At 44.9% G+C, this 14378-nt stretch overlaps 1 protein-coding gene across 1 annotated transcript; it reads left to right on the top strand.

The window, feature by feature from the left end:
* Positions 1-4376: 4376 nt before the first annotated feature.
* On the top strand, positions 4377-13918 carry EBI3 (Epstein-Barr virus induced 3). The gene is given in 6 exon segments (XM_020971434.2): positions 4377-4525; positions 4528-4563; positions 6298-6433; positions 7660-7838; positions 8061-8218; positions 10672-13918. Coding segments are annotated over 6 exon segments (726 nt in total). The 5' UTR covers positions 4377-4458; the 3' UTR covers positions 10822-13918.
* Positions 13919-14378: the final 460 nt, after the last annotated feature.

The following is a 14378-nucleotide window of genomic DNA, read 5'->3' as shown; positions in this document are numbered from 1 at the left end:
TCAATGGTTACCAGTCTTATTTGAAAAAGTCTTTAAAATAATAACTATTGATAGTCTAGGCTCTCATTAATATGGATATTCTCTCTCAGAAGGCAGATCACCATTCATTCATGCTTTCTCATCCTACACTACCATATCCTCCCATGAATCCTTCACTTGTAGGTAAGGCAGGAAAAATAAAGAAATGAGTATTGACAATGAAGAGGTTTTCAGAGGCTACTGATAACCATAGATTGTTGGACTTGATAGGGTAGAGTGTTGGGCTTGAAGTCAGGAAGACCTGAGTTCAAATCCTATCCTTAAACACTTACTAGCTTTGTAACCCTGGATGAGTCACTTAACCTTTCTCTGCCTCATCTTCCCATCTGTAAAATGAGGACAATAGCACCTACTTCATAGGATTATTGTGAAAACCAGGTTAACGTGAAGAGAGCTTTGCAAACCTTAAAGTGTTATGTAAATACTAACTTATTAAGTTAGTATAGCACAAGCTCTTCCTAAGTTGGAAAGGTTTGAAGGCTCAGTGATGGACTGAAAGATCAGGCTAGATATGAGAGTCTAAGACATTACCATGATGTGACTACAGCAGTGAATTTTTGGGTCAGCAATTCTCAAAGGCCATCTAATAACTCACAGTAATAAGGGTATTAGCTGTTTATTATGACGGACAATTTTGCAGAGTATGACATGCATTTGGAAGGAAAACTGGTAGGCTTGTCCTTCAGGCTGCAGATGTCTAAGAGATAGTTCAAATGGACAGTGAATTAGGCTTGAAATTAAACTGGAAGAGGGGCTGATCTCCTCCAGGAAGTAGCCAAGCACTTTAAGGGTCTACCCAGCTCTTTAATCTCTGCTTTGTACCATGTGGTGGCGGCTTGAGACATGGAACACAACTATGTGAGGAACCGAAAAGAAGTGTCCTCCAGAGGGTAGTGGAGAGGCCCAGAGTGAGTGTGAGCAGGTAGCAGCGTACAGAGAGAAACTTGCAAGAAGAAAAGCAGTAATGATGTCATCCAAGAAATGCATGAAACTGAACTCATTCTCTTTTCCCCCACACTCTCCCCTCTTCCTAACTTCTCTGTTGCTATTAAGGGAACCACCATCCTCCAATTACCCAATTCCACATCTCTGGTCCACACCCCCTTCCTCCCCTGACCCTGCCGCCACTCTGCTGCTGGCCCTCGTCACCTCACATCTAGACTATTGCAGTAGCCTGCCAGTTGGCTTCCCTGTCTCAAGTCTACCCCAATGCAGTCCACTTAGCGCCAAAATGAGCTTCCAAAAGCACAGGCTTGAATTTGTCAAAAAGGGCAGCTAGGTGGTGAAGTAGATACAGCACTGGTCCTGGAGTCAGGAAGACCTGAGTTCAAATTCAGCCTCAGACACTAGCTATGTGACCTTGCGCGAGTCACCTAACCATGTTTGCCTCAGTTTCCTCATCTGTAAAATGAGCTAGAGAAGGAAATAGCAAACCACTCCAGTATCTTTACCAAGAAAACCCCAAATGGGATCATGAAGAGTCGGATGCAACGGAAATGACTGAACGACAAAAAAGCAACGAACGTGTCAACCCCCTTCCATTCGATGAATTCTAGTGGCTCCTCATCACCTCCAGGATCAAATATAAAATCCTGTTTGGCATCAAAGCCCTCTATCACCAGCCCCCTGCTATAATTCCAGTCATCTCCCACCTTATCCCCTCCCAGGTGCTCTTTGATCTAGTGAGACAGGCCTCTTCGCTGTTTCATGTCCAGACTATGCTTTCCACTGGCTGTCTCCCATACCTGAAATTCTCACCCTCCTCATCTCTGCCTCCTGGCTTCCCTGTCTTAGCCAAAATCCCACCTTTGTAAGCAGTTTTTCCTAATCCTTAATGTTACTGCCTTCCCTCTGGGATTATTTCCAAGTTCTTCTATATGTATCTTGTTTGTACACACAGTAGTTGCTTGCATGTTGTCTCACTTATTAAACTATGAGCCCCTTGAAAGCAAGGGACTGTTTTGGCCTTTCTTTATATCCCCCGTACTTAGCAGGACAGTGCCTGACGCATAAGAGGTGTTTAATGCTTATTGATGACGAGGTGAGTCACATGACAAGGGCAGCCTGTGCTGTGACACCATCCATAGGATATCAGAAGAAATGGAAAATGGCCTTCAGCATGTTGTCATATGAGACAGGAAGGCATGGATAAGACGTAATATGTACCAGTGAAAGAACATTACAGATCCATTTGGGTCTTAGCTGATGCATAGAACTTTTCAGATTTACAAAATAGTAGCAAAACAGATGGTAGCACAGTGGATAGGGCACCAGTCTTAAGAGTCAGAAGACCTGAGTTCAAATCTAGCCTCATAAACTTGCTAGCTTTGTGACCCTGGGCAAGTCACTTAACCTCTGGGTACCTCAGTTTCCTCAACTGTAAAATAGGAATAATAATAACACCTACCTTCCAGGTTACTGTGAGGATCAAATAAGATATGTGTATAGCATTTCCTTAGCACAGTGCCCGGCACACAGTAGGTGCTATATAAATGCTTATTCCATTCCCTTCCTTTCCCTTCCCTGCCAAAGGGTTACCATCACTAGTGAAGGGAGTACCAATCAATACTAATGAAATCTTTGTTGTGGTTCAGCCATTTTTCAGTTGCTTCTGACTCTTTGTGACCCCATTTGGGGTTTTCTTGGCAAAGATACTGGAGTGGTTTGCCATTTCCTTCTCCAGCTCATTTTACAGATGAGGAAACTGAGGCAAACAGGGCTAAAAGTGACTTGACCAGGGTCATAGGTACTGTCGGAGGCCATATTTGAACTCAGGAAGACTCCGGGCCTGTCACTCTATCCACTGCGCCACCTACCGGCCTCCTCATGAAATTACAGAATATTTAAATACGAAGAAATAAGGCAGTTAAAATATTTCTCTTAACAGATGATATATTTGTACATCTAGGAAACCCAAGGCAAAGCGATCAAGGCAATAATTACTTAAGCAGTTTATCTGCTGTAAAATAAAAACACCAAAGTCATCTGCATTCTTTTTTTGTCTTGCTGTTGCAGTGGATAGAGAGGAGGTCTTAGAGTCAGGAAGACCTGAGTTTGAATCCTGCTGTGATCACTTAATCTCTGTGTGACTCTGGGAAAGTCTCTTCACCTCTCCCAAACTGTTCCTTCCATTCTGTCCCGAGGCCCGTGTCCTGCTCTGATAGTCTTTGGTGTATAATTTCTCCCTGCCCATCTGGGTCCCTTCGGCCATGCCCACCCTGCCCATGACACTTCCTGACTCAGCTCCCCAGGGACCAGACGAGAGGGTCCAGCTCCCCAGCCTCTGGACCCACTTGGTGATGGCCCTGAAAGCCCCAGGGGGTTTTCTTGGCTCTTCCCAGTTAAGTGAGTGAGGGAAGTGGTGTGTTGACTGGGCAGGTTTCTCTCTGGTTATATCTGTGTGCATATTTTAGTTTGGTTCAACTATGATTGAGTTGTGTGACTATATTTAGATGAGGGAGGAGACTCAGCTGAGACCAAAGTCTCTTCCAACTCTCAGCTTCTATGATTCTCAGCCCGCTTCTGTACCAAATCTCCAGCCCAGATGTTTCCCGGAGGAAGTGAAATGAGGTCAGCCCACAAACACAACTCAACTGCCCTTGGTCTCCCTGACTAGTACACTGGAGCCAATACGCCCTCTAGCCCCTGACTCAATGGAAGGAGGGGGAGAGGACCTGGTCACTCCAAATGGCTCTAGTCAACAGAATGAAGTCCGGAAGGTTAACACCTCCTGGTTATGTTCAGACACTGGCTCCGAGTTTTTCTTAAGCCAGAATATGAAACTCTCTCTAAATAGAGTGTCCTTTGCAGGACATCACGTTACTTTTCCATGTGACCCTAGGCAAGTCCCTTACCTTCTCTGGGTTTTGGTTTCCATATCTATAAAATGGGGGTGAGAGACTGTGTGATTTCCAAGGTCTATGTTCTATGTTCAATGATTCATTCTCATGTTCCAAGGGTCCCTGGATTCCCCTGAAGGGAACTGGAATCTACCACTTTTCAGAGTCTCCTGGTGGGGCAAAAGATCAAAGGCCTCAGATATTCACTGCCTGGGCCCTTAGCCACTCCAAACCCCTAGGGTCCAGTACCAAGAACATGAGGAGCCAGAGAGAAACAGACTGACAGGGAAATGGATGGTTCTAATCCTGGTTTCTCCTCTTGCACTTGCTCTTAGCCCACAGTGAAACCTCTTCTGCCACATGTTTCAAGGTCAGCCAGCTGAGCTATTTCTGACACCCTTTGGAAAGTGAAAGGCAAGAGGCACAGGAAGGAGGGTTTCCCAGTGGGGTATGGTCAGGGGATTTTGGAGAAGTTGGAGTTTCTTAGGTATAGTCAGAGACAGCCTAAAGCAGCTGGTAAGTGGACAGGCAGAACCTACTTTGCTGCTCTCTCTTGGTCTCGGATAGCAGCCCTAGGCCTATGGGATCTCTTGCCACCTGGCCCATCCCTGCCATGACCTGGAGGCTGGCTCTGGCTCTGAGCTGGGCCTCTATGGACACCAAAGGGTCTGGACCAAAGTGGAAGGTACATGGGGCAAGTGGGGGGATCTGAGAGGTGGTTTGTAGAAAGTGGCCTGCAGAAGAAAGGCCCTCTTTAATGGGCAGGAAATGGAAGAGGTCAGAGCAGGAGATAAGATAGAACTCAGGGAACCAGTGTCCCAACCTATCCTTGCCACCCAATCCTTATAACTTCAAGCAAGGATGGACAAAGACATGAAGTCAAGGAAAGCAAGGCTCTCCTCTCCCCTTTTCCCTTCTCCCACCTACCTCCCCTGAACATCCTCTTTTGTACACATCAAGGAGGCCAGTGTCACTGGATTGCAGAGTCCCTGGAAAGGAGTTGGGTGTGAGAAGACTGGGAAAACAAAAGGCAGGGCTGAAAGTGCCTAACAGGGGATTTCATAATTGATCCTGAAGGTGACAAGGAAGCCACTAGAGTTTATTCACTGATGCAGTGACATGATCAGACCTACAGTTTAAGAAGATCAGTCAGTCGGCTGAATGGAGGATGGATTGGAATAGGGAAAGACTTGAGGCAGGGAGATCAAGCAGCAGGCTGGGGGTAGTGTCAGAGGAGAGAAGCAGGCATAGATGAGAGATGTTATAAAGGTAAAAATAACAGAACTCAGTGACCAACTGGGCATGGAGGGTAAGAGAGAGTAAGGAGCCAAAGATGACCACTAAGTTGTGAGCAGGGATGACCAGCTGGATGGTGGTTTCTTCTACAGTAATGGGGAAGGGGAGGGTCTGGAGAGAAAGAAAATGAGTTCAGTTTTGGACATGTTAAGTGTAATATGTCTACAAGATATTCAGTTTGAGATGTCCAATAAGCAGCTGGAAATTCAAGACTGGAGGTCAGGACAGACGTCAGGGCTGGACAAACAGATATGGGAATCATCTGCACAAAGATGATAATTGAATGCATGGGAGTTAATAAGGGAGAAGGGGGGGGGAAAGAGGGTCTAGGACAAAGTCATGGCAGGCAATCTGGTTAGTAGGCTCCACCTGGATGTGGATCCAGCAAAGGAGACTGAAAAGGAGTGGCCAGACAGGCAGGAGGAAAACCAGGAGAGGTCAGTGTCGTGACAAGCTAAAGAAAAGAGACTATCCAGGAGAACTAGGTGACTGGCAGTATCACTAGCTCTGAAAAGAAAAAAAGGCTCCACCCTCAAAGGATTGACATTCTCCTAGGGTAATGATAATAACAATAATAACAAATATATAGGATAATATATAAACATGCTATTTTATATCTTTATATACACCTGGGCATCTATGAATTTGTTCTAGAGACGTTTTGATAACTGCATTTCCTTTATAATCCTACAACTTTATCTTGTGCCTTTAAAAACATGATTCTGAGAAGGGATACAGAAGTCTCACCAGACTCCAAACAGGGCACATGATACAAACAAAGTTAAGAACTCCCACCATAGAGAGATACACTAGATAAGCATCTGTGATTATTCAAGGAAGGAGAGAATATTAATAGCCAGGAGATGAGGAAAGCAGGGGGTGCCAGATGAGCTGAGCCTTGAAAGATGCTAAGGATTCTAAGGAATGGACGTGAAGACGGAGCACATCCTCCACGTGGGGGACGGCCTGTTCCAAAATATAGAGGCCAGAGACAGAATGCTGGGTTTGATCCCCAGCAGGTGGTCCAGCTTGTCTGGAAGAGAGAGTGAGCGGGGGGATAACATGAAGGGCTTCAAAGACTCTCATCCCTAGCCTCCCTCTGCTTTTCTCTCTCATCCCTCAGAGTCCTCAAGCCTCCTATCTGTGCAGTGCTGGGCAGTGAGGTATCCCGAGGCCATAGACTGCTCCTGGACCACCCACAGAGAGACAGAGACAAATCCTGAGCCGGGGCTGAAAGCCTCCTTTATTGCTACTTACAGGTCAGAGGTCACAGAATTCTAGAAATTCAGAAGTTTAGGAGCTGGATGGGACCTCAGAGGGAATGTATTCCAATTGTCCCTTATAGAAAGTTACCTAGGCCGTGACTGGACACTTCTAGTAAGAGAAAGCTCATTCTCCATGTGGGCAGTCCATTCCCTTGTGGGTCACCTCAGGTCATTAGGGAGTTTTTCTTTGTAGTAAACTGAAATTTGCCTCCTTGGATCTACTGCACCTTTGTCTCCCTAGTTGTTCTTGGTTCTGTCCTCTGGAGCCAAGGGAGAACAAGTCTACCTTCTCTTCCATGTGACAGGCTTCAGATACACAAAAATAGCTTTCATGTTCTTCCCTTCCCCCCAAGTTTTTCTCTCTTCCAGGCTAAAAATCTCCAATTAATTCAGTGGCTCCTCACGCTTGGTGCTGTCCAGGCTGCTCACCATGCTGACCCTTTTCCTCTGGACGCACTGTCAATCACAGAAAGCAGAGCTTTAGAGCCAGAAGAGTTCTTAGAGACTATTGGTTCCACCCTTGCCTTTCAGAAGAGGATGATGGGGGAAGACAGCTAGGTGGTACAGTGGATAGAGCACTGGCCTGGAGTCAGGAAGACCCTTAGTGCAGATCTGGCCTCAGACACTTTGTGGCCTTGGCCAAGTCCCTTTAAAACTATAAAATGGGAGGGGCAGGCAGGTGACACAGTGGATAGAGCACCGGCCCTGAAGTCAGGAGGACCTGAGTTCAAATCTGACCTCAGACCAAGCCCTTGACACTTACTAATTGTGTGACCCTGGGCAAGTCACTTAACCCCGATTGCCTAAAAAAACAAACTATAAAATGGGGATAATAAGAGCAGAGCACATTCCTTGTAGGGTGGTTGTGAGAATCAAATGAGATAATATTTATAAAGCACTTAGCCCAGTGCCTGGCACATAGTAGGCACTATATAAATGCTAGTTATCATTATCATTGTTGTGGTCATTACCTGATCACACGGAGTCAGTGGCAGACTTGGGCCTCAAACCTAGATCTCTTGACTTCCAGCCCAGGATTCTTCCCGCTACACCACCCCAAGTCCATCTTAAAATATGGTACCTAGCTGGCGGAGGGGGAGGGGTGTGGGGAATGATATGAATGCTGTGGTCCCTCCCTTCCAGTGCAGGTTAGGGATGCCCCTGCATCTGGGACAAGGGGAGGGGGTTACTGAGATCAGAATCTTGGCTTTCCATTTCAGGTTAGGGATGATCAGCCAAGGGGAAGCACATCCCTGCCTCCAGCCATACCCTGAGGCCCAGAGATGTGTCATCCCTGACATCCAGATGTTCTCCATGACTCCCTACATCCTCAACATCACGGTTATCACTCAACACCGAGCCAGAAGTAGCTTGGTCCCCTTCATCGCGGAGCATATCAGTGAGTCCAGCCTGGGAATTCCAAATAATGTATTAGGAAGTCAAGGCTGAGTATGAATGGGGAAGGGGTGCCTAACAGAATATCAGATATTCAAGGTCTACCTCTGGGGTAAAGGAAGGCGCTTGGGGGGAAGGTCTTTCAAAGGGGGTTCTGGGTAGCCATGAGAAATGATGATGTCCTAGGACCCTTTCACCCTATAACCAATGTGTTTATGGGTGGCAGTTAAACCCGACCCACCGGAAGCTATGAGCGTGAGCCTTATCCCTGGCAAGCAACTTCGAGTACAGTGGGAGCCCCCCCACTCCTGGCCCCTCCCCAAGTATTTTCCACTCAAGTACCTGATCCGTTACCAGAGACAGGGGGCCACCAGATTTCGACAGGTAAGACCTTGACTGGGACAGGAGCAGGGAGGTGTTTGAAGCCCAGTATGTCAGAGGGGTGGTTAGGCTGATCAAAGAATTGCCCAGAGAGCAGAGCTTTAGAATTCTGCATGCTACAGAAGTCTAGAATGTTAAAACATGACATGTCAAGGTGAGGAGGGTCCTTTTAGAGACAACTAGCCCCATCTCCCTCAGCCTACTGGACTGAAGTGCTAGATATGCAGAGGGTTTATTCAAGGTCAACCGGCAGGGACAAGGGAGACCAGAATCCAGTTGTCCTGATTCCTAGTCCTAGGCTCTACCTACCAAGCCTTACAGCTTCCCTCTATCAACAGCTCCCTTTTAAAGAAACCTACCTATCCCTCTCCAGTACTCATCTCAAGATGAGGCCTCTCTCTGGGCACTGACTACCCACATTTTTTAAAATGTTTATCTTTTTTTCATTAATTAATTTGTTTTTAGTTTTCAACAATCACTTCCATAAGCTTTTGAGTTTTAAATTTTTCTCCCCCTCCCTCCCCATCTCTCTCCCCAAGACAGCATGCAATCTGATATAGGCTCTACATATACATTCCTATTAAACATATTTTCACATTAGTCATGTTGTAAAGAAGAATTTGAACCAATAGGAGGAACCACAAGAAAGAGGAAACAAAAGAAAACAGAAGCAAAAAAAAGAGCAAACAGTATGCTTCAGTCTGCATTCAGACTCCATAGTTCTTTCTCTGGATGTGGATAGCATTTTCCATCATGAGACTCTTGGAGATGTCTTAGATCCTTGCATTGCTGAGAAGGGCTAAGCCTCTCAAAGTCAGTCATTACAGAGCATGGCTGTTACTGTGTGCAACGTTCTCCTGGTTCTGTTCACTTCTCTCAACATCAGTTCATACAAGTCTTTCCAGGTTTTTCTGAAGTCTGCTTGCGCATCATTTCTTATAGCACAATAGTATTCCATTACATTCATATACCACAACTTGTCCAGGCATTCCCCAATTGATGGGCATCCCCTCAATTTCCAATTCTTTGCCACCACAGAAAGAGCTGTTATAAATATTTTTGTACATATGGGTGATCCCATTTGTGTGATCTCTTTGAGATACAGCCCTAGAAGTGCTATTGCTGGGTCAAAGGGTATGCACATTTTTATAGCCCTTTGGGGATAGTTCCAAATTGCTCTCCAAAATGGTTGGGTCAGGGGAAGCTAGGTGGCACAGTGGATAGAGTACTGGCCCTGAAGTCAGGAGTACCTGAGTTCAAATCCGCCCTCAGATCAAACACTTGACACTTACTAGCTGTGTGACCCTGGGCAAGTCACTTAACCCCAATTGCCTAAAAAAAAAATGGTTGGATCATTTCACAACTCCACCAACAATGCATTAGTGTTCCAATTTTCCCACATCTTCTCCAACATTTATCTTTTTTCTGTTTTGTCACATTGGCCAATCTGATAGGTGTGATGTGATACCTCAGAGTTGTTTTGATTTGCATTTCTCTAATCAATAATGATTTAGAGCATTTTTTCATATGACTATAGATAGCTTTAATTTCTTCATCTGAAAACTGCCTGTTCATATCCTTTGACCATTTATCAATTGGGGAATGACTTGTATTCTTATAAATTTGACTTAATTCTCTATATATTTTAGAAATGAGGTCCTTATCAGAGACACTGGTTGTAAAAATTCTTTCCCAATTTTCTACTTCCTTCTAATCTTAGTTGCATTGGCTTTGTTTGTGCAAAAACTTTTCAATTTAATGTAATCAAAATTATCCATTTTGCTTTTCATAATGTTCTCTATCTCCTGTTTGGTCATGAATTCTTCTGTTCTCCATAGATCTGATAGGTAAACTATTCCTTGTTCTCCCAGTTTGCTTATAGTATCAGCCTTTATATCTCAATCATGAACCCATTTTGACTTTATTTTGGTATATGGTGTGAGATTTGTCTATGCCTAGTTTCTGCCATACTCTTTTCCAGTTTTCCCAGCAGTTTTTTCAAAGAGTGGTTCTTATCCCAGAAGCTGGGGTCTTTGGGTTTATCAAATAATAGATTACTATAGTCATTGACTACTGTGTCTTGCATATTTAACCTATTCCACTGATCCACCTCTATTTCTTAGCCAGTACCAAGCAGTTTTGATGATTTGCTTTATAATACAATTTAAGATCTGGAATTGCTAGGCCACCTTCCCTGCATTTCTTTTCATTAGTTCCTTGATATTCTGGACCTTTTGTTCTTCCAAATGACTCTTGTTATTTTTTCTAGCTCTATAAAGTAATTTTTGGCAGTTTGATATTGCACTGAATATATAAATTAGCTTAGGTAGAATTGTCATTTTTATTATATTAGCTCGGCCTACCCATGAGCAACTGATGTTTTTCCAATTATTTAGATCTGTCTTTATTTGTGTGAAAAGTGTTTTGTAATTGGACCACCCAAATTTTGCTCTCAGGTGGGGCCAATTGAGGAAACATCCTTCATCCTGCAAGGCCTGCGGCCCAGGACCCAATACCAAGTGCAGGTTGCAGCCAGTGACTTTATGGACTACGGAGAACTAAGCACTTGGAGCACTGTGGTGGCCACCATCCCTGGTAGCAAGTAGCCTGTTTTGGGGCCTCCCCAAACTCCCAGCCACCATCATGAGGCAATGCCCTGGATACTTGAACCTGATAAACCAGTCCCATGCCTACCTGCACAGCCCTGTCATCTCTGGATCTAGTTCACCTGCCTGTGGCCTCTGCCATCCCTCCCAGGCCTTCTCCAGTGCTCTGTAAGCACTTTTTTGGATCAGACTCACCCCCAGAATTGCCAGCTCCTGTCTCCTTTTCAGACTCCACAGGCTGTGCTTTAAACTATTCCTGCCTGTTGGGAGCTGGGCCTCCTTGGGCCTCACAGGACACAGTGTCACCACCAGAAGCCTGGACCTCTAGCAAAAGCCTTGAACAGTCTAACATCCTGCGTTCCTCAAAGGCCCTCTCTCTAGCCACTGATACTCTGCATAGATTCATTCCTTAATGACTCCCAACCCACAATACTCTCCTCATCAGAATCAGTGATTCTGAAACCCACCCCTGCTATCATTGAAAAAAAACCCATAACCTGTTCCCTTACTCCCATCCTCCTCAACTCCATCTTCCAAATGTCTGACTCCAGTTATATACTCCTGTTTTACTGTGCTCTCTGAAATTCCTGTTCCATAGTCAACAAATCTGCTGTCATCTTAAAACCTTTTCACATCTCATTCCCTCCATGTTCTGGCTCTCATTGAGACCTGGTTCCTTCCTGATGACATGGCAACCCTAGCCACCCTTTCCAGTATTGGTTTCACTTTCACTCAAACTCCCTGATCACTGGTTGCAGTCTGCGATGGTGGGGGTGGTGATGGTGGTGGTAGTGATGGTGATGGTGGTAGTGATGGTGATGGTGGTAGTGGTGGTGAGGATATTCTTTGCTCCCCATTGCCCCTCTTCCTCTACCACAATCTCTCCAAAACTTCTCCTCCTTTGAGATTCATTCAATCCAAATTTATCACCCAAACAAGATTCTAGAATCTGTTATCTACCAACCACCAGGATATTCTTTCCTTCCTCAAAGAATACAATGGCTGGTTCATAGTCTTTCTCTCCACCTCAACTTTCCTTTGATAATTCAATAGTCCCCCAAACCCCTAACTTTCCTATCCATCAGCCTACTCATATGGCATGACCTCCTCCTTCATGACACCTCAGCTACATACAGAGATAGTCACATGTATGTTTCCAGGTATATGAACTCTGAAATTCCTATAACTGATCATAATCTTTTGTCATCTCTCTTTCCTTCTGCCTTATGACCTTGACCCTGATCTCCATTCTTACTGTGATCTCCACTCCCTACATCCCTCAGTTTTGTTCCCCCCTACCCTCAGGACATCACTCTAGATTGGCTACACTCTGCTTCCTTCTCTACATTAACTCCTTGGTGAACCACTTCATTTCTACATTATCAACTTCTCTGTAGTCCCATGTCCCTTAGCCTACTGCCAATCATGCCCTCACTAAACTCCAGTTTTATATTATTCCCACTATCTGCTGCCTCTGTTCATATTTGGGCATTGGGGGAAAATCTCAAAATTATTTTGACTAGGTGCATTACAAATCTGCATTACATAATCTTAACTGGGACTTCAGTGCAGTAAGTCAATCCTTTCCCTAACTGGTAGACTCTCCCACTCACCACAGTGGCCATTCCAAACCTTTTTATCTCTTCTCAAGCCTCCCATGGAACCCCTTTTCTCACACTCTGCCAGCTAAGGACTTCATGGACAAAACTGAAGTCATTTGTGGAGATCTCCCTCTCCTTCCCTCCTCATCTCACGTCAGTCAAATGTCTTTCCCTCACTAATTATTCCTTCACCCCTGTCTTATATGAAGAGGTGGCCCTTTCCCCTGCCAAGGTTAATCCTACATGTACCCTTGATCACATTCCATCTTATCTTCTCCAGCAGATTTCCCCTCTATCATTCTTACTCTCACTAATCTTCAATCTCTGCTTCCTTACTGAATACAGACATGCCTGTGTCTCATCATCCTTTTAAAAAAAACTCTCATTTTATCCCATTGTTTCAGATAATTATGGTCCTATATCTCTCCTCTAATAGCTATTTTTCTATACCTCTTCTCCATTTCTTAGCTAAACTTTCTGAGAAACCCCTCTACAATTGATGCCTCCCCTTTCTCTTCTCTTCCTCTCTTTTAAACCCTCTGTAGTCTGGCTTTCTAACTTCATCATTCAGCTGTCTATTTATGGAGCCCTAACCTCTTCCCTGACCTCCAGTTTAGAATCTCCAGCTGCCTACTGGACATCATCCAAGTGGATGTACTGTAGACATCTTAAAACAGTATGTCCAAAGAACAGTTCATAACTTTTCCCCCAAACCCTCCCCATTTCCTAACTTTTCTATCACTGTAGAGAGCACCACTCCTTTCAGTTACCCAGGTTCACAAAATTGATGTTATCCTTAACTCCTCACTCTATCTCACCCCCCAAATCCAATCACTTTCCAGGTCAAGCAGTTTCTGTCTTCCTAACATCTCTCATATACACTTCCTTTTCTCTCCTAACACTGCTAGCACACTGGTCCAGGCCCTCATCACCTCACAGCTGGACTAGAACAGCCTGCTGCTTGGTCTCCCTGATTCAAATTCACACACCTCCACTCCAGATCATCATCCATTCTGTCATCAAATTGATCTTCCTAAGGCATAGGTTTGACCATCACCCCTTCACTCAATAAACTTGTCTCTCTCTTAACTCCAGAATCAAATATAAAATCTTCTGTTTGGTTTTTGGAGCCCTTTACCACCCGGCCTCTTCCCACCTTGCACACAATATTCCACCTTCTGACACCATGCCATTGTACCCATTGTCCTGATTGTCCAGAATTCTCTCTCCTCACTTCCTTCAAGACTCAGCTCATCTGCTTCTGCAAGGGGTCTTTTCTCAATCCCCCTCCCTCTCCTCCTGATGGCATGCCTTCTCTTGAGATAACCTCTATGTTGTTTATATCTTATAAATATATAGTTGTTTGTGTGTTGTGTCCCCCATTAGACTGTGACCTTGAAGACAGGGAGTTTTGTTCTGGACTTTTGTTTTTCCTTCCCTTGTATCCCCAATGCCTGGAACCAAGTACCTTAATAAATGCTTGTTGGCTGACTGACTGATTGATTGACTGACTGACTCCTCCTCCAGGTTACATTTTCAGCCCTACGAATTTGGCAGCTATGTATCCCTTCCTCTGCTGGGCCACAAGTTCACATATTCCTTACAGGGGATCGAGGAGAGGAGACAAGGAGAGGGGAGGCAAAGAGACAAAGAAGGACCATAGAACATAGAACGTCAACGCTGGAAGTGACCTGTGGGATCCCAAATTTAACCCACTCATTTTATTGGGAAAACTGAGGCCCAGAGAGGGGGGATGACCTTGCCCAAGGTCAACCACACAGTGAGTTTTCGCCTGGTTGATTTCCAGCCCCAGATTCATTCCTCAAATTTCCCAGAGGTTGCTTCGGGAGCCCAACCAGAAGAAAATGTAAATAAATGGTGGGATGTATACACGCATGCGCATAAAGTAAGCAAGAAAGCGCTAGTGACCAGAACTAGGCAGAGCAGAGGCCCCCC

Source organism: Phascolarctos cinereus, unplaced genomic scaffold, assembly GCF_003287225.1.
Source record: "Phascolarctos cinereus isolate Bilbo 61053 unplaced genomic scaffold, phaCin_HiC Scaffold_4;HRSCAF=312, whole genome shotgun sequence".
Lineage (NCBI taxonomy): Eukaryota > Metazoa > Chordata > Mammalia > Diprotodontia > Phascolarctidae > Phascolarctos > Phascolarctos cinereus.
This window is presented reverse-complemented; position numbering and strand designations above follow the sequence as displayed.